This window comes from Pistacia vera, unplaced genomic scaffold (assembly GCF_008641045.1).
Source record: "Pistacia vera cultivar Batoury unplaced genomic scaffold, PisVer_v2 Contig1130, whole genome shotgun sequence".
In the NCBI taxonomy this organism is placed as follows: domain Eukaryota; kingdom Viridiplantae; phylum Streptophyta; class Magnoliopsida; order Sapindales; family Anacardiaceae; genus Pistacia; species Pistacia vera.
In genome coordinates this window covers 24,052-49,525 of record NW_022195172.1, presented here as the reverse complement: position 1 = coordinate 49,525, position 25,474 = coordinate 24,052, and the positions used below count along the sequence as shown (strand labels likewise).

General features: G+C 36.7%; 2 protein-coding genes across 2 annotated transcripts; one reads left to right on the top strand and one right to left on the bottom strand.

The window, feature by feature from the left end:
- Positions 1-543: 543 nt before the first annotated feature.
- Positions 544-3,174, bottom strand: LOC116142804 (cytochrome P450 724B1-like). The gene is made up of 9 exons (XM_031428214.1): positions 2,890-3,174; positions 2,399-2,723; positions 2,156-2,308; positions 1,726-1,971; positions 1,525-1,611; positions 1,324-1,402; positions 1,085-1,191; positions 879-1,000; positions 544-798 (listed from the first exon to the last, which is right to left on the bottom strand). The coding sequence occupies exons 1-9, from the start codon at positions 3,102-3,104 to the stop codon at positions 687-689; spliced, it is 1,446 nt and encodes a 481-aa protein (XP_031284074.1). The 5' UTR covers positions 3,105-3,174; the 3' UTR covers positions 544-686.
- A 4,303-nt stretch (positions 3,175-7,477) lies between these two features.
- Positions 7,478-12,105, top strand: LOC116142727 (glucose-1-phosphate adenylyltransferase small subunit, chloroplastic/amyloplastic). Its single transcript, XM_031428137.1, has 9 exons — positions 7,478-7,753; positions 8,226-8,522; positions 8,723-8,992; positions 9,086-9,265; positions 9,398-9,501; positions 10,511-10,622; positions 10,814-10,912; positions 11,113-11,232; positions 11,756-12,105. The coding sequence occupies exons 1-9, from the start codon at positions 7,478-7,480 to the stop codon at positions 11,870-11,872; spliced, it is 1,575 nt and encodes a 524-aa protein (XP_031283997.1). The 3' UTR covers positions 11,873-12,105.
- Positions 12,106-25,474: the final 13,369 nt, after the last annotated feature.

Sequence of the window (25,474 nt, the reverse complement as noted above, 5' to 3'; positions counted from 1 at the left end):
AATACCACTTTTCCACCCAAAGTTTATATTCCGTTAATACCCAAAGCCAATTATAGCGGCAAAAATTAACTCCGTCACCATCATTTGAACCTCTAGTCTCTTCTCTATAAAATCCCTCTCATTTTAGTACTTGATTTCTCGTCGATTTTCGACTACCGTAAAGTTAAGGTTTTATATTCCTAGTTGATTTTCTACTAATTTCAGTAATGAATATTCAATCAGTCACCACTATTCAATTCATTGGCCTTTACTCTACAAAAATCCTCTTACCCTAGCTCCTAATAATTCGTTGGACGCCGACTGACAAAATGAAGTGTATTTTGGCTTTTGAGTATTAACAAAATATAAATGTTGGGTGAAAAAGTAGCATTTTGAAACTTTTTCGATGGAGAAATGTCATTAAGGCAAACCTTGGGTGGGAAAAAGTCGTTTGCTCAAATTAATTACTCTATTAGGTACATTTAATAATAACAAGAGCATTGATTATATATTAAGAGTTTAAACTTTAAAGGGATTTTGATTATAATTTATTATTATGTACCAAAACCAAAGCTTGACAAAAACACCAAAGATTACACTGGTAACAACATCTATTTAAGGACTGACGTCAGAGATAGGCCGAGCTTCCTCCCAAAAAGAAAAGAAAATTGTAAAAGCCCATATAATATCCAAAGCATGATGGAGCATTATTGGTGCTTCTTTTTAACCTCAAATAAACGTTCCACATTTAGAACAAGCCCTCTTTGAAATTCCACGTACGGATATGCCGTGGGTTGGTCTTCCTCTTCAGTTTTCCATCTGCAAAATTAATCAAATTAAGCTCCACGTTCACTTTAAACCAGATAAAGAATAGTATCGATTTTGTCAACATCAACTACCTGAAATTCTGTACTAGGTGGTGAAGGAAGAAAGCAACCTCAACCTTGGCAAGTTCAGATCCTGGGCAGCATCTAGACCCTCCACCAAAGGGCGTAAATTTCTTGCATGTTTGATCTTGACTCTGGATTATACACAACACATATAAGAATATCATCTTGGATGGAAATGGTGTAGATTTTGAGGTTGATGAGTGAAGGTTGATTACCTCCCATCTCCAAGGATGAAACTGAAGAGCATTTGCATGTAGAGATGGGTCTAAGTGAACTGCTGTGAAAACAGGTAGGACCTTCCAACCAGATGGAATTAAGTAATCTGAAAGAGAATATAAAAAGGAACACATCTTTTTCTCAATAACATAATCAAAAGATTCAAAAAGTTCAATGCATGCATGATTATGTGTAAAGTATTAAAAATTTATTATTTCTAGAATTGATTAATAAGCACCTCTGAATTTGACATCTTTGAGAGCCTTTCGGTGTACAAACTTTACTATGTTCCCATATCTAAGCGCTTCATTGATGACCTACAAATTAAACACAAAGAGAAATTAAAAGCAAGTTCACATCATTTGCACACATGCTAGAAACTAAAAGTTACACTATATCAAAAAAAAAGTTGAATCTAAAAGGGAAATAAGTCTCTTACATTTTGAGTAAAATCCATTCTCTTGTAATCTTCCCAGTTCAAATACTCATTTTTTTGCTTCATGCTTCTTATGTTTTGATGCTCAAGCTATACACATATAAAAGAAAACAAATTAGAAATCATATATATATATATATATATATTCTGTAAGTTAATGCAAAGAAAAATGAAATTGCATGTAGAAGTAGTTATATTAGTTACCTTTAATTGTTGTAATGCAGTGGGTGAGTGAGAAAGAAAATGCACAACCATGGCCATCAAGAGAGAAGTAGTTTCATAGCCACCCAATAGAGAATCCAAAACGAAACTAACTTTTTCTTCTTCAGATAAGGTATCAACACACAAAAGTAATTCAAGGAAATCGTTTCTTTTTCTTGAATTCTCAGCAATATTTCTTCTTCTTTTCTCTATTATTGCTTTGACAGTTGAAGATATTCGGCTTCTAGCCTGTAAAGATGGTCAAAAAGAAAGTTGATCACATGCTTTCTTTTAGCAACACAAAAAAAGAAAAGAAAAGGAACTATATCAAAAATAATCAAACTTTAGTATTATGTATTAAATAATGTTATCTGCGACTTCCTTTTGGGCATAGTAATTAATTAAATAGAACAAAAATACATAGTTCGAGCACCTTAACAGCTCTTGCATATGGAGTTCCAGGAATGGAAAGTGGTAGAGAAATAAGTCCTCTCATAAAAGTTAGGAAATCTTCTAGAATTTTTGTAGTCTCTGGCTCCTCTGGTGTTAAACCTAGCACCTGCTTTACTATTACATTGAATGTGAACTGTGGAACAAAAAATTGACAAAGATGTATATTAATATATTAAGTTGGTCACATAATGAACATTGTTCAGAACTTCAAACTTATGTATACCTTCCTGGCCTCCTCACAGAATTTAATCTGTGTTTTGTCTTTCCATGAGTCCAATATCTGAATGGCAATTCTCTCAATGTCATTGAGAAACTCAGGCTTCGATTTTGTAACTGTGACCAGAGATAGAGCCACATTTCTGAGCCTCTTGTGGGTGTCACCAACAGCCACAAGCATTGAGACCTTGCCCAGAATTCCATGAATGGGCTTGGGATAACTGCACTGAAACAACTTGCCTTCATTTTGAAGTATGAAGTAGTTCAGCTCCGGGTCACATGACACCACAGTTGGAGAGAAGAACAAATGGGACTTGAATACTTTCCCAAACCTGAAAATTTACATGAAACTCATGATGATTATCCCCAAGCTATATAACAAATATTATTAACATGACATATTATCCATGTATATATAACATTTCAAGTACTACATAAACAACAAACAACATATATAAAACATGAAAAATATGCTTATTTATTTATGTTATTACTTACCTAGAACAATGGTCTTGAAGATATACCCCGACAGAATTAGAAGGGTGAGGCTTCAAGAAAGAAAGAGTTTCACCCAGTAATGGCCACCCAAAAGTCCCTTTAAAGGCAAGGCCAAGTTTCGATAAGATAGGCAAGAAATGGTTGAAGATGAGACCCAAAAAAAGAGTAACTATGCCAACCAAAACCACAAGCCAAAAACCTATAGTTCCAGCCATGAAGAAAAGGGTTAAGTTAAAATGGAAAGTAAGCAATTGAGATGAGTTGAGAGTGTTTTGGGAAGAAAGTGATGGCTGGAATTGGTATATATAGAGAAAGGTGAGAAATGGGTTACATTGCATGTTTATTAACACTAGAAAGATAAAGCAAGCAGGCTTTTCCACAGATAATTACAGTCACTGAATTTTACTTTATCAGAATGGTAAGACTTAGGAAATGAAATCCAACCTAGCTACTCCACCATCTAGTCTCAATAGGGCTGCAGAAAAAGTTTCAGATTATTTATTATTGTAACAAATTATTATTAATAATCATTATATAATAACAACTAATAATGTTTAAAAAAATATTTAAAGAAAAATGAATATTAGTAATCATATGTATGATCCATTATATACAGTATAATATCATCATATACATAACTTTGGTTATAAGGATAATTGCCTCTTAGTTTAAGTAAATAATCAGGAGCTCATGTGTGATGATGAGGTTGAATTTAAGACAGGGTGCTCCTGGCCGTTTGATGATCAATCAATTGTTGTGATCATGGTTCATTATTAAAAATTAAAAAAGCCTATTATTAAGCTAATTTTATATACTAGTTATACGTGCAAACTTAGCTTTATTGGGTTCTTTAATTAGCTTTTCGCTGCCAAGTACATGGAAGTAGATTGACCGACCGACCCATGCACTCACATGGTCACGCCGTATACAGATCATGCACCTTTTTATTTATTTTTTAATCTTGTTTTTTTCCCTCTTAAACGGGGATTATTATGACTAGTTTAATTAATGACATGCATGATTTGATATTTACACCTAACAATTATTTAACGTGAACAAGTTCATCAATAGTCCACATGACAGAGGATTTTCTTTTCTTTAATTTTGAAATTAAACAGCTAAAATTTGCTTGTGAGATTTGTGTATGATTGTATACAGTACTTGACTGACTCATCCGATTGGAGATGTGTTCTATTTCCATGTTTCTCTCCTTTGACTTGCAAAATTATAACAGTAATTAAAGTCAATAGAATAAAATAACAGCTTCTATTAAACCAGAGTAGAATTCGGATATATCTCTCTTCTATCGACTTTTTCCTTAAGGTAGCCGATAAAAGAAATTATGGTCAATAAGGCGCATTCGTAAGTGACAAAAGTTTTGGCTATTGAAAACCACCATTTTTGGTTACAGAGTCTTGGAACAAAAAATGTTAAGGTTTAGATATTGATATTATATGAAAGCTTAGGTGACTTTTGGTGTAATTGGGTGATCAAAACAAAAGACATTTCTCTTATTGAGACAAGTTATGATTGAGCAGGGTAATGATTATAGCAAATGATAAGTCTCTTTAAAAAGAAGAAAACTAATGAACCAAGATTCATCCGTGGCCTTGTACCACAAGCGCATGCAATGCATAGAAGCGCGTTAAAAAAAAGAACCAATAATAACAAAGAAGCTGCTTTCTTTGACTGGATCTTGATTGCTTGCCATGAAATATACCCATCCTTTTCTATCTTCATCATATTGAAAAAGATGACAGTAAGCGAGATTTACTCCATTATATATATACCCTTTCAAGTTGCTCCAAACTTTGATCGACTAAAATTACAAAAGTTTTATATTAAAGTAGTAATACAAATTTTTATATTTTTCGTTAACGTTGATGGCTGGCCTTTTATAAAAACAAAATTTTATAGTATGAATTCTTGAAACTAAATGGTTTATGGGCAGTTGAGTGACTTGACATGAAGTTTTGTAAGGTCAAAGGATGATTCATTTTCCAGAGATCGAGTCAAAAGCACATTTTGCAATATATTCTTCTTGGGCTCCTCAATATTATTGTTTCCTAGGGACCATTTTCATTCTTTTTAGTTTTTTTTTTTTTTTTTTTTTATCGTGGCTATCAAACAAATTAAAACCAAATAATCCCGAAATAATGAATCTTCTTATCAAGATCTTGGGCTCTTCAGTGATTCACTCATGATGTTATAGTCATACGACAACATGTCTTACAAAAATTAAGATTGATTTGAGTTGTTTATAAATGGACGAACTCTCTGATATTACTACTACATAATACATATTGATATTTTGATAAATAAAAAATAATAGTTTCTCGATTTTTCTCTCTCTTCCTTTCTGAATCACATTATCCGAGATAGCACGAGGAGGTGTCAGTTGGACCAAATTCGTGTTCCTTCTTTAATATGTTTGACTCCCTCTACTCTCCGCCTCCCTTCGCTCTTGACCAATTCAATGCCGAAACTTTTTCATGTCTTCAATCTTGTGGAGTTGTGGTTGTGGTGAACTATGTAGAATTTAGGTAGGTAGGTGCCAGTGCCAGTGCCAGTGCCACCGCCAGCTATATACGTGTTGATAAAACAAGTGTGGCCAAGGTCAACTGCATTCAGGTTTAGAGACGTACAAAATAAGTACAAAATGGCTTTCAATTGTCACAAAATTAATCGATCTGCTGCATTACACCACACATCTCTATGACACTTATACATCAATCACCTCAACCTCGAGTCCTGAGAATTTCACAACTATTCATTTTTTATTTATTGTCCACTCAAATTTGCATAAAATAAATATATTTAATTAAATGCAATACTGATTATTAGGACCAGCCCTAGGGGTTAGGTTGAGCCATGCCTATTCACCCACGACGTAATTGCCCCCAGAGAAATTAATAACTTGGTGCTCTCTTCTAGGAGTGGACAATATATTTTTGCTACAAATTATTTTAGTTTAAGAAATAATTCGTAAATGTTTTTAAATGGGAATGTAAATAAGTGAGTAGTGCACGTGCAAGTGGTGGGGTCCTCAGCGACCACCGAATCATAATGAATGGAATGGGTAGTGGGGACAAATGATGAATTATAATTAATCAAGGAGTCATATCATCCACTCGTGCGTCACAAATTCAATTCCATTAAGGCAATCACCATCTTCTTCTTTTATTTCTGTCTTCAATTAATGGCTATGATTATGTTTAATTATTTGTTTTGCATGTGGGATCCATGGAAATCTCTAATTTCTCCTTGCTCGATATACTCTAAACTCCACTTTACATAATTACATTAATGATCTTTCTACAACTTCTTTTCTGCTTATAACTCTTGCATGCTCGACCATACTCTTAACACTAAATAAATAAATATCAATGAGTCCTAAATTTACTGTTGTCATTGACCAACGTTTCTTTAGTGGGCCATAAAGCTGCCACCAAAAATTATTTAAATGTTTAAGTGGTCCAAGAAGTCAGTGGCTCAACTCAAATGGAAAGGCCATTCTATGGGCCCTTAATTTCGTGTGATGGTGTGTTTGTGCCCCCAGTTGTCTTCACTAATCATTATTCCGAGTTTTTGGGCTCCGAGCCCACTTCATAGCTTGCTTTTACAGGACCTTAGCCCATGGGCCTCTTGGCCCATTTACTGCTCATCCAGTCCTCCCTTGTAGATCACTTTCTGTTTGAGATTTGAAATATAATGATAAGAGCCATTCACAATCACATTTTATTAAAAAACTATAAAGTTAAATAAGAGCTGTTGATGCACTCCAACGTGACTATGTCCTTTAGCATAAAATCCGAGTTCTATTAAATTCTTTAATTAAGAGAAACTATTAGTCAAACAATTTCTTATCTTTCAACCCAGCCATCCCTAAAGTTGATTCATTCATTAATACATTCTTGCAAGCTACCTCTTCTAAAATATTCATGTATTATAGACGATATAATAAGGAACAAAGTAATCCAAAAGTATATCCCTACATGTGAAGCAAAACTCACATGATCAAAGCTGCCATTTACTCTTCTCATCTACGTTGCTTTATTTCTTTTCCCTTTTAAATATTTTTTATTTCCCATTTTGTTGCAAGTAAATGTAAATGAAATCTTTTTAATTTTTGAAACAATCTGTAGAAAGATACGAAATGGACGATGCTAATTTACTTCCAAAAAAAACTCTTTTTTTATTCAAGAATGATTATTGAAATAGTTAGTAAAAAGAAAAAAAAAAAATGGACGGTGGTAATTTGTTTGAATTTTTTTCAAAAGACAAACAACTCCACGTGAGTGTTGTATCATCCCTCCAATGGGGAAATAACATCCACCAATTATTTCTCAACACTTCCCAGATTTTTTCCTTTCAATGTTCCTAAAATACCCCCACTTTCAACCCAATAACCGTATTCTCTCTCCGACCCGTAAGGTTCGTTCCGTAAATTCATCCGAAAATAATTAGCACTTCGACTCCCAAAAACCCATCAAATCGTACTCTCCACATAAAGTCACGAGTTAGAAACAACTCTCCACTACTCATCTAAATACTCACTCATTCACTCGCACACTCGCTTTCCAAAAATATGGCAAGTATGGCTTCGATCGGAGCACTAAGAGTACCGTCCTCTTCATCATCCTCCTCCACACCGTCTAGTTCGTCGAATCTCACTCGTAGGATCATTCCTTCGCAACGACTCGCGTTCTCGTCTTCTCATCTTGCAGGTGAGAAGCTCTGCTCCCAAGCGGTTGTCGGTGATCGGCGGAGCGCAGCGAATGACAGACGTCCGATTGTTGTGTCTCCCAAAGCCGTGTCGGATTCAAGAAACTCTCAGACCTGTCTTGATCCTGAAGCCAGTCGAGTAAGTTTTGTTGTAATTTAGAATTTAAACGTTATAATTCTGATTAAACAAATGGAGCAGAGTTCTGATACTACAGTTCGACGCCGTATGTCAATTTCATTTTTGTTGTTGTTGTTGTTTGGATTTTTGTGATTAACTAACGAGAAATCATAGAAACTGTGAATTGAAAATGTGATGATATATTATTGAATCATGGATCATGTTTTATTGTATCTTTACTCGACGTTACATTTCATTAATCAGTAAAATGATGTTAAGAGTTATTAAAATCGTTAATACTATTTATTTATACGACGTCGTGTTGCATTAAAAAATATTATGGTAATATTTGTCAATTATGTTTCTTAAATGTTGGTGTAGAATTTGTATACTACACGCTAACATCAAGTTATGTGTTTCTATAGTAATGTCATGAGTTATAAAGATCGTTGATGCAAGTAATGTGATTGTTCTTTTGGGTAATTGTTGGCAGAGTGTTTTGGGAATTATACTTGGAGGTGGAGCAGGAACGAGGCTGTACCCGCTCACTAAGAAGAGGGCGAAACCTGCTGTTCCGTTGGGAGCAAATTACAGACTGATTGATATTCCTGTGAGCAATTGTTTGAATAGTAACATTTCCAAGATCTATGTGCTCACGCAGTTCAATTCAGCGTCCCTCAATCGTCACCTCTCACGGGCGTATGCTAGCAACATGGGTGGTTACAAGAATGAAGGTTTTGTTGAAGTTCTTGCTGCTCAGCAGAGCCCCGAGAATCCCAACTGGTTCCAGGTGATATTGCATTGCAATGCTTGTAAATTTTTTTTTTTTTTTTGTTATACTACTACTTGTGAGCTATTATTTACTATTGATAAATAATCAATTGGATGTTACTGGTTTGGTTTCCTATTTTGGGTTATAGAAAGAATGCCTTGATTGGTATCCATTTACTTAGCGGTGATTCTCATGGAAGTTAGATTTGAAATTTACAGGGCACAGCAGATGCAGTGAGGCAGTATTTGTGGCTGTTCGAGGAGCACAATGTTCTGGAATTTCTCATTCTTGCTGGGGATCATTTGTACCGAATGGATTATGAGAGATTTATTCAAGCACACAGAGAAACCGATGCAGATATCACAGTTGCTGCCCTGCCGATGGATGAACAACGGGCTACTGCATTTGGTCTGATGAAGATTGATGAAGAAGGACGCATAATTGAATTTGCCGAGAAGCCAAAAGGAGAGCAACTTAGAGCTATGAAGGTAAATTCGATTTATTTTTATTATTTTTGTGATTTATTTATTCTTCCATTTTAAATCATTAATTTCATATACTGTCTCAATGATCTATTTCAGGTTGATACTACTATATTAGGTCTTGACGATGAAAGAGCCAAAGAGATGCCTTTCATTGCTAGCATGGGCATATATGTCATCAGTAAAGACGTGATGTTAAATCTGCTTCGGGATAAGTTTCCAGGAGCTAATGATTTCGGAAGTGAAGTTATCCCTGGTGCAACTTCCATTGGGATGAGAGTACGCATTTCTTTCTTCTGTTTCTTTCCGGAACTCTTATGCATTGCAGATATTATTTATTGCATTGGAAAATTTTAAATTACGATGAAGTTTGCTGTATTTGTACATCTAATTTCTTTTTAATCTCTGTAGGTGCAAGCTTACTTGTATGATGGCTATTGGGAAGACATTGGTACCATTGAGGCTTTCTATAATGCGAATTTGGGGATCACCAAAAAGCCAATACCAGATTTCAGGTTGTTACAATTCAGTTTTTTAATTTGTTGTCTTGCGACTAGGTTGATAGTAATTGTGTCTGATATTTTCTCTTTTGGCAAACCTTACATGCTTTGACAAATGTTCGGATATCTTTCTTCATGCCCTCCCAATACGCTACGTTTGCCAGACGTTTGTAAGTGCGAAAAAAACCTGAATGTCCCCCAATGGGAGATGAGTGAAACTCTTGTAATAAAGTCTGAATATGATCACCAGTGCGTGGCACGACCAACCTGTCATGGTACATCAATTGGTTCCCCACCAGTTTGAAAGGCAATTGGCTAGTTGGGTTAACAATCAGCTCTTGAATTATTTTCCTCAACTTGGCATCCTGGTGGACCGCGTTTTCCAGATCCTCTATTCCTATAAACAACCATGATCCACCATTTTTGGTTACAGGGTCTTGGAACAAAAAATGTTAAGGTTTAGATATTGATGAGGGACTAATTGTCAGGCTGTATGCGTGAGTGTGTGGGTGGTATTAAGTTTATGAGAGAGTGACAAGTGGCAAGTGATGATTGATGGGGAGCTGAATTCGGTTATAGTAAGAGAGTACGACGAATAAAAGGGAATGTGAGGGATCTGTCTAGGATCATTCGAAAGTAGTAAAAAGGGAAAAGGGTTGGGGAGGTGTTGGCCCTAGAAGTCCAACGGGTTTCTTTGTTCTTAGCAAATTTATCTTAAATGGTTTGGTTTATGTTTATCTTCTGTTATGCTGAATTGTAGTTGTAGATGAACTGTTATTGGAGTAGTGTTGTCACAGAGTTGCTATTCTATATATAAATTGAGGTTATTCAGTATAACTTGTGTTCTTCAATTGTTTTGACTTGATTACACTGCTCTGGTGTGACTGGAATTTCTGGGTTGTTGACTATTGGAGTTTCAGAGTGGTTTGGGTGGTTGTTTGAGTGATCTTTTGCAGGTGAAGTTTGGGGTTTCTAACAGTGACTAAATAGTTTGGACCCTCTTTTTTTTTTTTTTTTTTTGCAGCTTTTATGATCGTTCAGCTCCAATCTACACCCAACCTCGATATTTGCCTCCATCTAAGATGCTTGATGCTGATGTCACAGATAGTGTCATTGGTGAAGGTTGTGTGATTAAGGTAGGTTCTTGAGGGCTGGATATTAAGATGTTGTGCTGGCTATTACGTGTTATGATCTCTTCATTGTACCACCAGTCACCTATTAATCTTTTCAATGTCAAACAGAATTTACTCTCTATTCCAGTCGTCGCAGTTATGATGTATGTAATTCATAGAGTTCAATCCTCTTATCCTTTTTCACCCCTCTGTAGAATTGCAAAATTCACCATTCTGTGGTTGGGCTTCGATCTTGCATATCAGAAGGTGCAATCATAGAAGACACATTGCTCATGGGAGCTGATTATTATGAGGTAAAATGCCCTAAACATTAATCACTTATCTTATCAAAAACATTAATGACTTATTATCAATTGTTTATTCGATCAAGATGTGTAGTTTGTGTTCTGAAATACTATGCATTGCATGTTTGTAAAAGTTTGGAGGTTGACTTGTCTTGAGTGACAATTTTAACTCTTGTTTCATTATATGATTGTATTCTCTCTTGTTTCAGACGGATGCAGACAGGAGGTTTCTGGCTGCAAAGGGTAGTGTACCAATTGGTATTGGCAAGGATTCCCACATCAAGAGGGCAATAATTGACAAAAATGCTCGAATTGGGAACAACGTGAAGGTTATAATCCTTTCATAATCTTTTCTCGTGGGTTTTATCTTTTGAATTTGTGCTGATTAGTTAATGTGTTATTTCAACTTCTATCTTCCTCCGCTTGGAAAAATAGGGAAGTTATATTATATAGCCCTATGTAATTTGCTAAATCACTAAAATACCACATGCTTCAATTTTTTTCTTATTTTTCCTGCTACAGTTTTGTAAGTTACTAGTTATTTTTCTAATGAAGTTGTTGATGGTCCATTTCATTTTGGTCACCAAGAAAACTATCTGATAAGAGCTTTAACTTACTGGAACTCAATAGTTTTTTTTTTTCGTTTTCTTTTTTTTAAATGTATATTAATTTCAAGGATACATACAGCCAATGTCACTAGATTGTCGTATAATTGTGTTGCTCCATAAACTCCATTTAATTTATATGTATAGTCCTTGATGTCTTACTCTTAAATACATGCTTGCGTCCTGAAAGATTGTTTCCGACATGTAATTTTATTTTATTTTATTATTATTATTATTTTTATCTCAGATCATAAACGGCGACAGTGTGCAAGAAGCAGCAAGAGAAACTGATGGGTACTTCATTAAAAGCGGGATAGTCACCATAATCAAGGATGCCTTGATTCCCAGTGGAACCATAATCTAGAGTTTTCATGTTTTCAGTTTCACCTGCCTTTCAACTTGTTACTCTTTGAGTATGTCGTAATTGCAATTATGCTCCTGCTTAGGTTACCTTTTTGATATTGGTGTATGTATATCTCCGGGCATTATAATGTAATTAAAAGAGAGAGGAAGAGAGGACCTGGAAAGTTATGCTGTAAAGGTCTAGTTATGCAGAAATAAAAGCTTTTGATCTCTGCTAGCATGTTTTTCACTTTTCTTTTGGGTCTTATTCTCCCTCTCTCTCTCTCTCTCTCTCTCTCTCTCTCTCTCTCTCTCTCTCACACACACACACACACACACACATATATATATATATATACTGATTAAAAAAACTGGATAGAAACTGACCTAGAATAAAGGACTAGGCTCCCTTTCATGCCGTGATTAAATAACGGGAGTAGATAATTATATGGTAATAACAACATTTATTATATCATTAATGCATTATCAAAACAAAAGCATTTAGAAGTTAGAACACTGCAATACACGCCAGTAGTTATGAGTTTTGACTTTTGATCCCGGACAGAAGGCGATGAAATTAAGCATAGAGGACGCAACAAGCAAAACGGTAAGAGCAGGTGTACTAAAAAGCTGGCATGTTGAATTAGTAAATGTACTACAGTTGTCTGTAATTTATATGCATTGGAATTTATAAATTAATTTCATTTCAAGTCAATGTTTTTGGAATATTTTAAGTGGTTGACTCACAAAGTCGGATTCTTGTTACAAGAGGCTGAGTTTTGAATGTTAAACTAGTTTTAAGTTAGTCAGATATACTCATCTTACCAAGGAACTAGTTTTAAGTTAGTCAGATATACTCATCTTACCAAGGACTTAAGGTTTGACTTGATAAGGGCATCTCCAACCCACCCCATTTTGGTGCGAAAGACACCAAATGGCGTGGGTTGTTGCTCCAACCCACGCCAATGCGCTACAGGGCTGCGCCAAATGGAGTGGCACTGTAGCATAAATAAATTGTTTTTTTTTTTAAATTTTGTTAAGTTAATTTGAGCATTAAATTTTACACCAAAAATCACATCAAATTTGATTATTTGTATTTAATTTAATTTGATTATTATTTATAATAATAAATTCATAATAATGATATAATTAAAAAAATGATGAAAAATTAAAAATATAACTTTATTCAATGCAAATGTTAAACCACAATAACTCAAAATAAAAATTAACACTAATTTAAAAACACTAAAATTAAAAGATGGAAGCGTCAACTCCCGAAGTTAAAATTGTCGTAGATGAGAATGTCCGATTTCGAAATTTTCTTACTCGACATAAACAAATCAAGGATATAGAGGCTTACTATAGATTTGTAATCCATGGCCGGAAAAGGCCTTATTAGTGCACGACTGAGTAGATCCCGCCGATCGTGCACCATTACATCGATTGATGCTGACGGCCGGTGGTGGTGAGTCATGGTCGATGATGGTCTTGGGTGGTTGGGGGTATTTTGTTAACTTTTGAATTTTTTTGTGGCTGAGGTGTTTTAGTTAATTTTTTAAATGTTGGGGGGTTCGATAATTGTTATTTGAGAGATATTTGAGGGCAATTGTATCCAAAATGGTTTTTAACTAAAGGCAAAATGGGTAGAAAAATTATAGCACCCTAATAATGCTTTAATAACACATATAACAAGGTAATCTTCGCATTACCAATAGTAAACAATATTTGCAATAAAAGATTATCGATATTTTATTACTTGCAAATCAAACATAGGAATCTTGCAAAATAAACGAAGATTACCCCTATTATCTTGTTTACCCGCGATCCAAATGGCCATAAATCATATATCCTCTTACCAAAGTGTAAAGAAAGATAAATACATGCAGTTGTTTCGTTGAATAAACAGATTTTATTGATAATAAAACAACATAAAATTGACTGATTTTGGTCAGGGTCTTACAACCCCTTAAATAACCAACAAATCCTAATTAAACAGCACCACAAAAAAGTTATTTAACGTTAGAACAACACAATTTAAAACCTTGAAATTTCACAAAAACACAGTGGATTCTTTGACATTTCGTGACCTTTGATCCCTCCGTCAAAACCAATCCAACTGCTTAGACTCATCTCCACAATCACCCATACATAATTACATCAGCCAACAACTCATTTCCTACATAACTTTGCAATCAAAATCTTCCAAGGACAGTACTTCAACCATTTTGTCTAATTTGTGGAGCTGGTAGTGGAGTCGCCTGACGTACTGGAGTTTGCCTCAGACTTCGACGACGTCGCACTACACTTCCATTTGTACTCTCGCGGACTAAACTTTCTGTCATTCACAGTTCAAATACAAGATTACTACACACAAACTAAATAAAAGCAGGGTCGATTTAACAAATAAAACTGAAGTTTTCAAGATTCGCACCTTGGATAGCTGAGAACTTGGCAATTCTCGCTTCTGTTACCATTGGCCATGAACTCATTGATAGAACTATACAGGCAACAAGCAAAGCACATACACCAACATTAATCTTGTAACACTTTGACATTCTGTATTACAAACCAATAATATTTATCTATTTACTTGTTTCTCAAAATGCACATTCCAACTCTCAACCATCAAAACAATTATATAACGCAACAAAGAGAATGTTTCACTTCATGAGCTCCATATTTTCCTTCTGATTGTTGTTGCCTGACACTAAAAGAAGAAGGTAAACAATCCCTGAGTAGGAAGGAAATCCATTGTTGCCCTAATAATTGGATCCTAAAAGAAGAATTGGAAGCCAGGTAGCGAAAGAGAGTAAAGAGTATCTAGTGTGGGCTTTCGTATTCTTATCTTCTCTCATTGATGAGTTGCAACTGTAAGTCGTGGTGTACAGCTTGATCCATGGAAGATAAACATATTTATATATAATATTGTCAAGAAAATATTCTTTTAATTTAGTGCAACATTTTCAACATGAAATACATTGATTGATCTATTTTACATATATTTATTCTAGAAGGGGTCTCGTGCTTTCCATTTTCAATATCCCCACACCCCACTTAATAGATTACTAGTATATTTCAGTGAACACAGAAATGTTGATGATCAACATTTCAAATTTAGCTTAAATCTTTTAGATATTGTCAAAAAAATCTTCTCGTTCAAGCCAAAAACAAGCATCGAGTCGACCATCGTTAACCATATTGCACATGTTGTCTACAAAAGCCAAGGCTGGACGACAAGTGGGTTATTACTTTCTGTATGTGGACGACACGTTACTCCCTAATCTTACACATATCCGACATGACGGTTAATAATAGTTCCCATAATTGACGTTTGGTTTCCATATCATGTCGTAGAGGACAAGTCATCCGATGATTGTGCTACTTTATAACTCAATGCAACCAAATTAGTTAGTAATTTATTCCCATCCGAAGTGGAATGCACCCACACAAAAAATTCTCTGTTTGTTTTCTGATTATAAAATCTAATTTTATTCTATTCAACTATTTTTAAACCTTCTAACTGAATGGGATGTTTTTATTAATTTTAAAGCTTTTATTATAGAGGGGTGTCTAACTAAATTAATAAATATAGAGGATCAAAAAATAATCTTACCAACACATTTTCAAATTCACATTCTCTTCTTGTAATAATAATAATCCAACTTAACTTTTAAAAAAAATACTATTCAAAATAATAAAACAAACACATCCCAAGAATTCATACCATTTTTTCACATTTTCCCTAAAATTCACACCATCCATTCATATGAATTTGTGAAATCTTTTCTTTTTATTTCGGTGAAAATTCATATCTTTATTATGAATTTTATAAAAAGAAATCTGAACATTAAGACTTTTGAGACCCCACTACTATGTAGGTCGACCTAAGTTTCTTTTTAAAGTTTTTCTAACATCAATAATACTTGATAAAAAAATATATTTAAGAGAAATAATATTATATTTACACTTAGTATTATGTGTGATGTGACAGTTGATTTGATAATATTCTATAAATTATATTATATCAACTTGTAAGATGTGAATTTAACATGACTAATATTATATGTATTAGTTAATTTGTACTAATCCAAGTACTAATATTTAAAATTTAAAATTTTTATTTTAAAAATTTTAAATTTTAAATATTAGTATTTGGATTAATAAACATTGGTTAATGAACGTAATTTTATTCTTTAACAATATTGATGCAGGATAAGTATGACAATGGTTGCCACTATCTTTTTAATCATTACTTACACTTTTACAATTTAAATGTTTTATATTATTTAAATGTTTTATATTGTTAACCAAGACATGTTGTTGTCTCTCTATCTCTATCTCTTTCACATTTATATTTATATTAATGCTTTATAATTTTTATTTATTTTTTCTTTTTATAAAAACAATATAATAATTTTAAACATGGATATCAACTAATTACCATTCATTGTTACAAGAAAAATCTACCATAGGCAACAAATTAAGAAATATAAATTATCTATATTTTATTTTCTCTTTCATCAATCTCAACAGCACCAATACATGATTGATATTTGATGGCTTTTAAAACAACTATTTATGCTACATATTTTTTATTGTTTTACCTATGAATGACGTGATGAATGATGCATTAGATATATGGTAGTTTTTTAAAATATTTTCATTTAAATTTAAAAGCACATTTGGAAAATAAAAGTTTTGAAAAACACGTTGCAAAATACATACTTCATGAAATTTCTATTCTCAGCCCTTTAAAGTAATAAATTTAAATATAATCCAGGATCCCACTTAACGGAAAATACATATTGATGAATTAATATTATCGGGTGTGTTTTGTTTTAGTATTTTTTAAAAAGTAAGGCTTCGTTTGTTACGTTATTGGGAATACTATTATTAGTATTCTCAATAAAGTTAAACAGTAAAATGTCATTATTCTTAAAATATTATTCTATATTTTTTAATTTCTTTTAAACCTTTTAAATTTGTTAATTTAACTAAACACCCCCAAATAATTTTTTTTAGAAATTACAAAAACACTCTAGCCACCCTTCGGCTGTGGTGGTCGACTGTCCGTATTTAATGGGTGGGTTGAGGATGTTTTTATTAACTTTTAATATTTTATTATAAGAATGTTTAGTAAATAAACAAACATAGGGAATATTTTTGTTAATTTTCAAATCTTACATCGTAATACCCACCCAATTTAATTTTTTTTCAAAATATTATTCTAAAAATTATCAAAATAATGAACCAAATGGAGCCTAAGAGTTTGGTGGTTATTACGAGGTAGAATTTAAAAATTAACAGAAACACCCCTTAAGTTTGTTATTTTACTAAACACTCCTGTAATAAAACATTGAAAATTAACAAAAACACCCCTACCCACCCATTAAATACCGGCAGCTGGCCACCACCATCAGAGGGTGGCCGAAGACGCTGTATTGACAGAAGACCGACTAGATCTAGCCGATCGTATGTCGATATGACATTTTCCAGCCAGATCCACAGTGAATCTGGTCAAAAAAAGCTAGATCTACGACTAGATCTGGTCATTGACGACCAGATCTGACTGCGTTTGGTCGTCAACGAACTTTTTTTGGGGGGTGTTTAGTTAAATTAACAAACTTAGGAGGTCTAAAATAATTGAATAAAATATAATAGTGTTTTCATGATAAGAAACAAATGTGTATTTTAGAAATGATAGGACTAGGATGGAGCAAAAATAGGGAAACAAAGGCACCCAACCTTATCCTAATTACTCTTAATGATTATATAATTCATTATCTAATATGGTTTAATTAAATATAGTACTTTCATCATTTCATTCAAATTCTATATAACATGGATGGATTATCAATAAATTACGACAGCTAGACATGGCCACCTCTCCCATCGACAGCACCCACAGCAACAACCTACCACAATTCCGCCTTCCCTTTTGCCATCATCTTTTTTCTCTCCCCCAATCCTCCTAACACAACCATTGATATGATAAAAAACGCCACCACAATTTGGAAAACTAAGAGATTGCCACCAAATAAGAAACCATTAATACTCTGGAGCAACCAAGTTTCGTGCCGTTTGCAAGACATTGAAACGCACATCTGCCACAAATATTTATATAGAGCTCCAACATCTTCATCACGTACCCAGTCCTAATTATACATTAAATTATAACACTTTCTCTGCGTCTTCGCCATTTATTTTCATTAATTTTCTAATGGGATTACCAAATGGTCAGCATCAAAGTCGAAGTCGATCGATTATAGATTACAAGAAGAGTTTGGAATGTTGTGCAGGAGAAAAGTTAATGACAATAAAATACATGTCATATTAAGAACCAAACGACAATCATATGAAACAGATCATAACTTGTTGCATCCGATACTGCATTCAGAAACAAACAGCATGTCGTCCGGCGGTAGAGGACAATATGTCGTGCATAAACCGGATTTTTATTGGGATTAGTAACCACTTGTCAGAAGATTAATCTGACTGGCAGACAATCAAATCATCCTAATTTGTGCATAAGATGGAGGGCACATGAGATTACATAAGTAACCTGGTTTTACTGCTGGGTGTTTCCATGTGTTGGATTAGGTACTGGACTGTATATTGATATGGGAACTTCCCTGGTGCTCCTCTTCACCAAATTTTCTGTCATATAATTAAGTTTGCAGATTTTAGAACAACGTGATATAATTACACACACACACCAAAAAAAAAAAAAAAAACATCTGACTAATCAAACAGGCTATTGCCAGCAAGCAAAACAGAGAAAAATTGAAGCTAACTAGAAAAATTTTCACCTTGGATGGCTGAGAACTGGGCAATTCTTGCTTCTGTCGAGAGAGAACACCATATGGTTGTTAGCAATATAAAAGCTACATATAAAGCAAATACAGTAGTGTTTCTGAAGAATATTTTCTGCATTCTCAAGTTCTACAAAAATGATAGTGAAGCGCTGTATAGATAATGAATAAAACTCTAATACATATTTGGTTGAGGTGCGTGTCATAGTTTCAAACATGTAGCTCATGATCCAAATCATCAAGTCAAACCATCTGTCCAAAGGTGGTAACCTCAACAAATAGTTACGTTACACCCTGTAGGTCTTCTGACCCAACTCTTTTTAATTAAAATAAATATAAATTATTCCTATGACTTGATGACTCTATAGTTGATAATAGAACTTAAAAAAAATTCTGTGTGGAGGAAAAAGTCAATATAACATCGTGCTGTGAAGTGGACAGTTGAACAACATTAAAGGAACTGGAGAAAGCTTGTATACATTATCAGATAAACTGCATATACAAACCTTTAAATAGACTAGCATCTTCCCAAGAGACTTCTTGTGAAGAATCATCGCATTTCCTAAATTATTTGAGTTTGCATCAATACCACGTGTTGACAAATTCAATCTGACTTGGTTATTTTTCTTAGGCAAAAACATTGATATTTTTAGGATGTGCGTAATTAGTGTAATAATGGGGATTTGGGCCAAGCTGAGCTGTTTCCTATAATTTATTAGCATATTAGAGCTTATATGCGGATTGAAATCCCTATGAATTATAAATGTGAGTTGATGCAAGAACACAGCTTAATTTGTTGAAAGTCTTGCTACTGAGCCATAGGTTACATTTATTAAATTCATTTTTCATATGTTGCTTACTGCAGTCTTTGCGTCTGTATTCCTATTGACGTACAAATACAACTGGGGGCATTTCATTATGCATTTATATAGGATCACAGACGCTCAATATCCAAACCAATTTATGTTAGAAGTGATCTTAGCATCATACAAAAGACACCGTTATTTCAGTACCGTTTACTAAAGGTTCATGTATAGTACCGTTGTTTGCATTTTTGGTCTTAATGGTGTGAGAGTTACATACTAATTTGTATCCATCATCTGTCATTAATTATCAACATGGCATGTGAGGTGATCTGCTTCAAGTGCAGCTTCATGGAGATGATTTTATGTATGATGGGATTTTGCTGAGGACACTTCTGCTACATTCATTTCTCTTTGTAAACGTTCGTTCCATGGTTTCACAAATACTATGCATGCACATTATTAATGATTTTATGTGGAAAATTATATTAAATGGAGTTTGGCCATGCGTTTCCATTTATTTCGATTTAAATGTGTTACTCATGTTAAGACGCACTAAAAGATTGATAAATTTGTGTACAGGCCTGCCTCTGGTGTATTTGATAATGAGGAGATGGGGTTATATATAGGGTTTATTAGGAGCATTATAAATTTGACATTTGCAACCCGACAGTGTTTTGCTAAACATGGTATGATGTCGTCTCAATATCAACCGTTATTATTAGTTCGTAAGTATTCACCATGTAGCTTAGTGAAGGAAAAATTATTAGACATCTTTAAATAGGCCAGCTGTTTCAGTTACGTATTGAATTGGCCGGATGCAGAGAAGACACATGATGCTGTAGGATTTACCCCCTAGGAGCTGGATTTGGTGCTGTAATTGGGCCAAAACGATGAGCTCAGCCCAAAGGAAACTTTACGGGGGTTAACTAAGAAAGGAGCTAGTTAACTTTAAGTAAAGTCCAATAAAAAGGGCCCAGGGAGGAAAATATTGACTTGACAAGACTATATGAATTGACATCGCGTCAGAATGCCAGTAAACTCTTCCCGAGGTCTGACCTTTCGCACTTAACTGGGTGCCACGTCAGCCCTATTTTCCCAGACATAACAAAAGTCCCCTAGTTTTTAAGGTTTGAGAATCGAACCTTGGAAACTACAAGGTCATGCCGCAATTGGATGATTCCTGGAAATTCTGGTGATTCCGACCTGTCTGGAAATAGGTTGAAACGACACTTTTTTGCAAACACGACCTTGCATGATCATTGTTTGCAGGGGACGAGCGACCTGATTTTGTCAGACGTCACCTGTTGTGCTTTTGATATGGGCATATTTAATGAAACAGTCTTTGCACTGACAGATGTGCCTTGTGCGTGATAAGTGCCAGCCAGATGCATTAAATGTGTTGTACGCTGACACAGTACGCCTTATCAGGACATTAAATGTGTTATACGTTGGAACGACGCTCCTTATCAGAGCATTAAATGTAGATTTGAGACGCAATTAATGCTCTGAGAAAGAGAGATAGTCGTCATTTGAGCTTTTCAACGGGAAAGATGAAGATTTGACTTTATTCAGTTGTGACGCTCACTCTTCCTCACTGATGTGCGACACACGGCCGTGATCAACGGTGAGAAACCTTTGCCGCCCAAACACCGTTTCGATTCCAAGAAATCCAAACACCGATTCATACGCTATAAAAACCTCGAGTCTTTCTTAGGCAATGTCACCAGAGCCTTTTCCTTAGAGAGTAAAAGATTTTCGCAAACCTGGAACCTCCGCCTTTCAAACCAGCATTTTTCCAGTATTCGAAGCGGAAGCTATTCTCATACTCTAAGAGGTAAGAGCTTCTCCCTGTTTTTGTTTCATTATTTTCCATGGTTGAATGGCGTCTGTCTTCCGGTAGCCTATCGGAGACGAGATGCTTAGGTCAGGTTCGAGCCATGAATGGCGGCTCGAATCATGCCGTTAGGATTTCCTTTGGGATTTAGGGAGTTTGTTTCCTCCCGCATCACCGTACGAAATAGCATACGGCGGCTAAATTACCTTTCTGCTTGTCACTTTTGCAAACCAGCAAAATGGACCCCTCAACAACCAGATCCGAATAGGGAACCGGTTCATCCCCACAGGGTGCTCCAAGCATCCCTATCGAGGTCTTCTTGGTACTTACCGGGGATGAGCTCGAGAGGGTAATAAAATAGTATGGTATCAAGGTGGACACTTTCCTTGACGTGGCACACTCATCGCGATACCCGCTAAGTGGTCTGGCCGCGGTCTCCAAGGAGATCATCAAGGGTGGGGGACTAATCCCCTTCCACCCTTTCATCAGGTCGCTTTTGGACCACTTCGGGGTCACGCCGATGCAGCTGACTCCGAACGCATACGTCATTGCCGTTGCAATGTACATCGCATGCCATGAGAATGGGCTAGGCGAGCTGACCGCGATGGAGGTCGGCTGCTCGTATTTTTTTGAAAAAGAGCAAGGACAAAGACTCTTACTACTTGTCCAGGCGATCTACTATCGCCGAGGGGATACACAGTTACCCAAGTAACGCGGGGGCCTATGAAATGAAGTTTTTCTTCTTTCATTATAACGGCCATTGCCGCTTCCAGGATCCGAGTAGGCCTCTCTTCTTTTTTTTTTTTTTTTTTTTTTTTCTTTCTAACGACTTGATTCCTTTCTGATAGTTAACAAGACGACCGACTTAGGGCTGCTCTTTGACAGAAGTAAGATCGTGCATTTTGGCTCCCTGCCAGAGGACAAGCGCGACACGAAGAAACTCATGACGACCGCAAATTTGAGAAAATACGGAAACGCGTCGTTAGAGCCCTCATTGAGTAAGTCCTGCTAACTGGTCCCTTTCAGGTCGTGGAATGAGATATCTTTGCTAATGATGCTTTGCATGCAGCGACCATGCCTCCGAAGGAGTCAGAGTAGCCACGACGAAGGCCGTTCAATTTCCCTCGGACAAGAAAAGCCAAAGCGATCGATGTTGCTCCGATCGTTCCCTTGGCTGAAGGAGCAACATCGGGCCCACTGGCGCGACCTTCCAAAACTTCTCAGGCACAACCGTCAGAGGACGTACCAATACGAACCACGAAGGTCTCCTAATCGTCACTTGCTCACCCGAGGCTGAAGACAACAGCCCAGCGAAAGAAGCGGAGACAAATTCAGGTCGAAGAGTCAGAGAGCTAATCTGAGGGTGATCAATCAAAGAGGTCGTGGCCGAACATGAGGAGGTCGGGTAAGGAACCGATGGACGACACGACCACTGGTGAAGCCGCGAAGAAGGATACTCCAGTGTTGGACTCGCTAGGGAACCTGCCAGAGTACCTGTAGCCGGTGGTCTACGCTTTATTGGAATGCGGACTCTCGGAATCATTTGAGCAGTTCGCAGCTTTCAGCGACGTGGACCTAATGTCCCCATCGGTCCAACACTTAAGCAAGTGAACAAACTGTCGTCGGCGAGGACTACCCTTAGCTTCTTTTGATTAGCTAACTCTATCTTTCTTAGTTCGCAGGCTCTTCTTTCCATGCGAATGTCCCTGGAGAAGGTTCAACTAGGAGCCGCAAAGGGAGGCGTTGCTCTGAAGGAAGAAAATGCAACGCTCAAGCGAAGTCTAGAAGCCGCCGAAACAGAGAGAAATCAGTCTTCTAAGTCGGCGAATCGGTACCTGAATGAAAGAGACGCGACTCTTCATACGGTGGACTTCCAAAAAGCGCAGCTCGAGAAGCATGGAGAGGAAATAAAAGAGCTACAAAGGACCATAGCCAGACTCTCCAAGGAGGCCGGGGAGAAGGACCAGGAGCTCAAAGCAATCTCTCTGCAGGCCTTGCGATCAGAACAAGAGAGGGACGCCTCCGAGAAGTGAAGACAAGCTCTCGAAGTTGAACTTTAGGCAAGTCAAGGAAAAGTGGCTTCCTTAACACAAGAGATGTAGAATTAGGCAGCAAAGGTCAAGGAGAAGGCTGTCGAATGGGCGATTGAGTCTATTTATGCCTTGCAACCGAAGAATTCACAACTTGACATGTCCGACCTCCCGAAAGACTAGCAAGATACACTTATGTCCATGGTGTGGGAGGATGATAAAGCAGCGGCCTCCCGAGCAGGAGGTTTGGGACACTCCTCGGGATAAACCCTCAGCCGACCAGCCCTAGGACGACGAGGTCGGCCCTCTAGGAGCCAGATTAGGGCTTATAGTCATGCCATTTTGCCTGTTGTACTCCACATTAATGAAATACATTTTTGCTTTTACAATTTCTGTTCGTTTTATTATACATGAGTACTTCCTGATTGCTTACATTTACTGGAACAAGTGTGATAACATAACACATTCACACGAACAAGATTACATGCGAAGATTGTTACAAGCGCACAAAATGACACTTTACAAGGAAATTATTTACACAAATCGCAAGTTAATTTACAAGGAAAACTGAGTTCGGAATTACTGATAGTACGGTCGAAGGTGCTTAGCATTCCAAGCTCAGGGTACTTTGGAACCGTTCAGCCTTTTGAGATGATAAGTCCCCGGTCTTATCACTTTGTTGATGCGGTAAGGACCTTCCCAGTTTGGTCCTAACACTCCCCCACTTGGTTCCCTGGTACCGAGAAGAACTTCCTTTAACACAAGGTCGCCGACTTGGAAGTCTCTTCGCCTGACCTTTGAATCGAAGAACCTCTTCGTGCGTTGCTGATAGGCTGCTATCCTTAGCGAAGCCTTGCTGCGATGTTCTTCAACAAGGTCTAGGCTTGCTCTCATAAGTGCTTCGTTGTCGGCCTCATTGTACAAGTCCCTCCGAAGTGAACCAGTTCCCACCTCTACAGGGATCATCGCCTCGCATCCGTATGCTAGCGAAAAAGGTGTTTTTGAGGTGGGGGTTCTTGGAGTAGTTCTGTACACCCATAGGACTTCGGGGAGGTTGTCCGCCCAATTCCCTTTGGCTGTGCCAAGTTTGGCCTTCAGAGTGTGCTTGATGGTTTTGTTGACAGCTTCAACTTGGCCATTTGCTTGTGGCTTTGCAACTGAGGCGAATTTTTTATGGATGCCCAGCTCGTCGCAAAACTGTTTGAATTCCTCGTTGTCGAACTGTTTCCCATTATGAAGGTATGAGGAATTCCGTAGCGGCACACAATATTCTTGAAAACGAAGTCTTTGAGCTTTCTGATTGTGATCACGGCAGCGGTTTGACTTCCACCCATTTGGTAAAGTAATCTACCGCGACCATGGCATATTTGACTCCCCCTTTACCGATTGGCATGGGACCGATGAGATCGATCCCCCACATGAAAAAAGGCCAGGGGCTAGTCATGGTTATTAGTTCGTGGGAGGGAGCTCGCGGTATATTCGCGAACCGTTAGCACTTATCACACCTTTTGACAAAGTTGTAGGCGTCATCTTGAATTCGGGGTCAATAGTACCCCTGACGAACAACCTTGTTCGCAAGAGATCATGCGACGGTGTGATTACCGCAGATCCCTTCATGCATCTCCCTCATGATGTAATCCGCTTCTTCGCTGGTTACACATCAGAGGAGAGGGGCACTAAACGCTCGCCTGTACAGCTGGTCTCCGATGAGAGTGTAGCGAGCAGATCTTGTTCACAGAACCTTTGCCTCGACCTTATCGTCAGGCAAGATCCCATCCTTGAGATAGCGAGTAATGAGGGTCATCCATGAGTCTGGACCCGTTACATTCACGACCTGTTCGATTAGGCTGATATTGGGGATTTCGATGATCGAACAGGAATGTTCTCTGGTGCATCCGAGTCTAATGATGAGGCTATCCTTGCCAAGGCGTCCACCACAAAATTATTTTCTCTAGGGATCTGAGTGACCGTGAAGTGCTTGAACGGTTCGAGTGCGGCCTTAGCTTTCTTCAGATAATTGATCATATTATCTTCCTTGGCTTGATACTCTCCCAAAATCTGGTTAACGACTAGCATAGAGTCACTGTAGACGCTAATCGCGGTTGCGCCCATTTCCCTAGCCAACCTGAGTCCAGCGAGTAG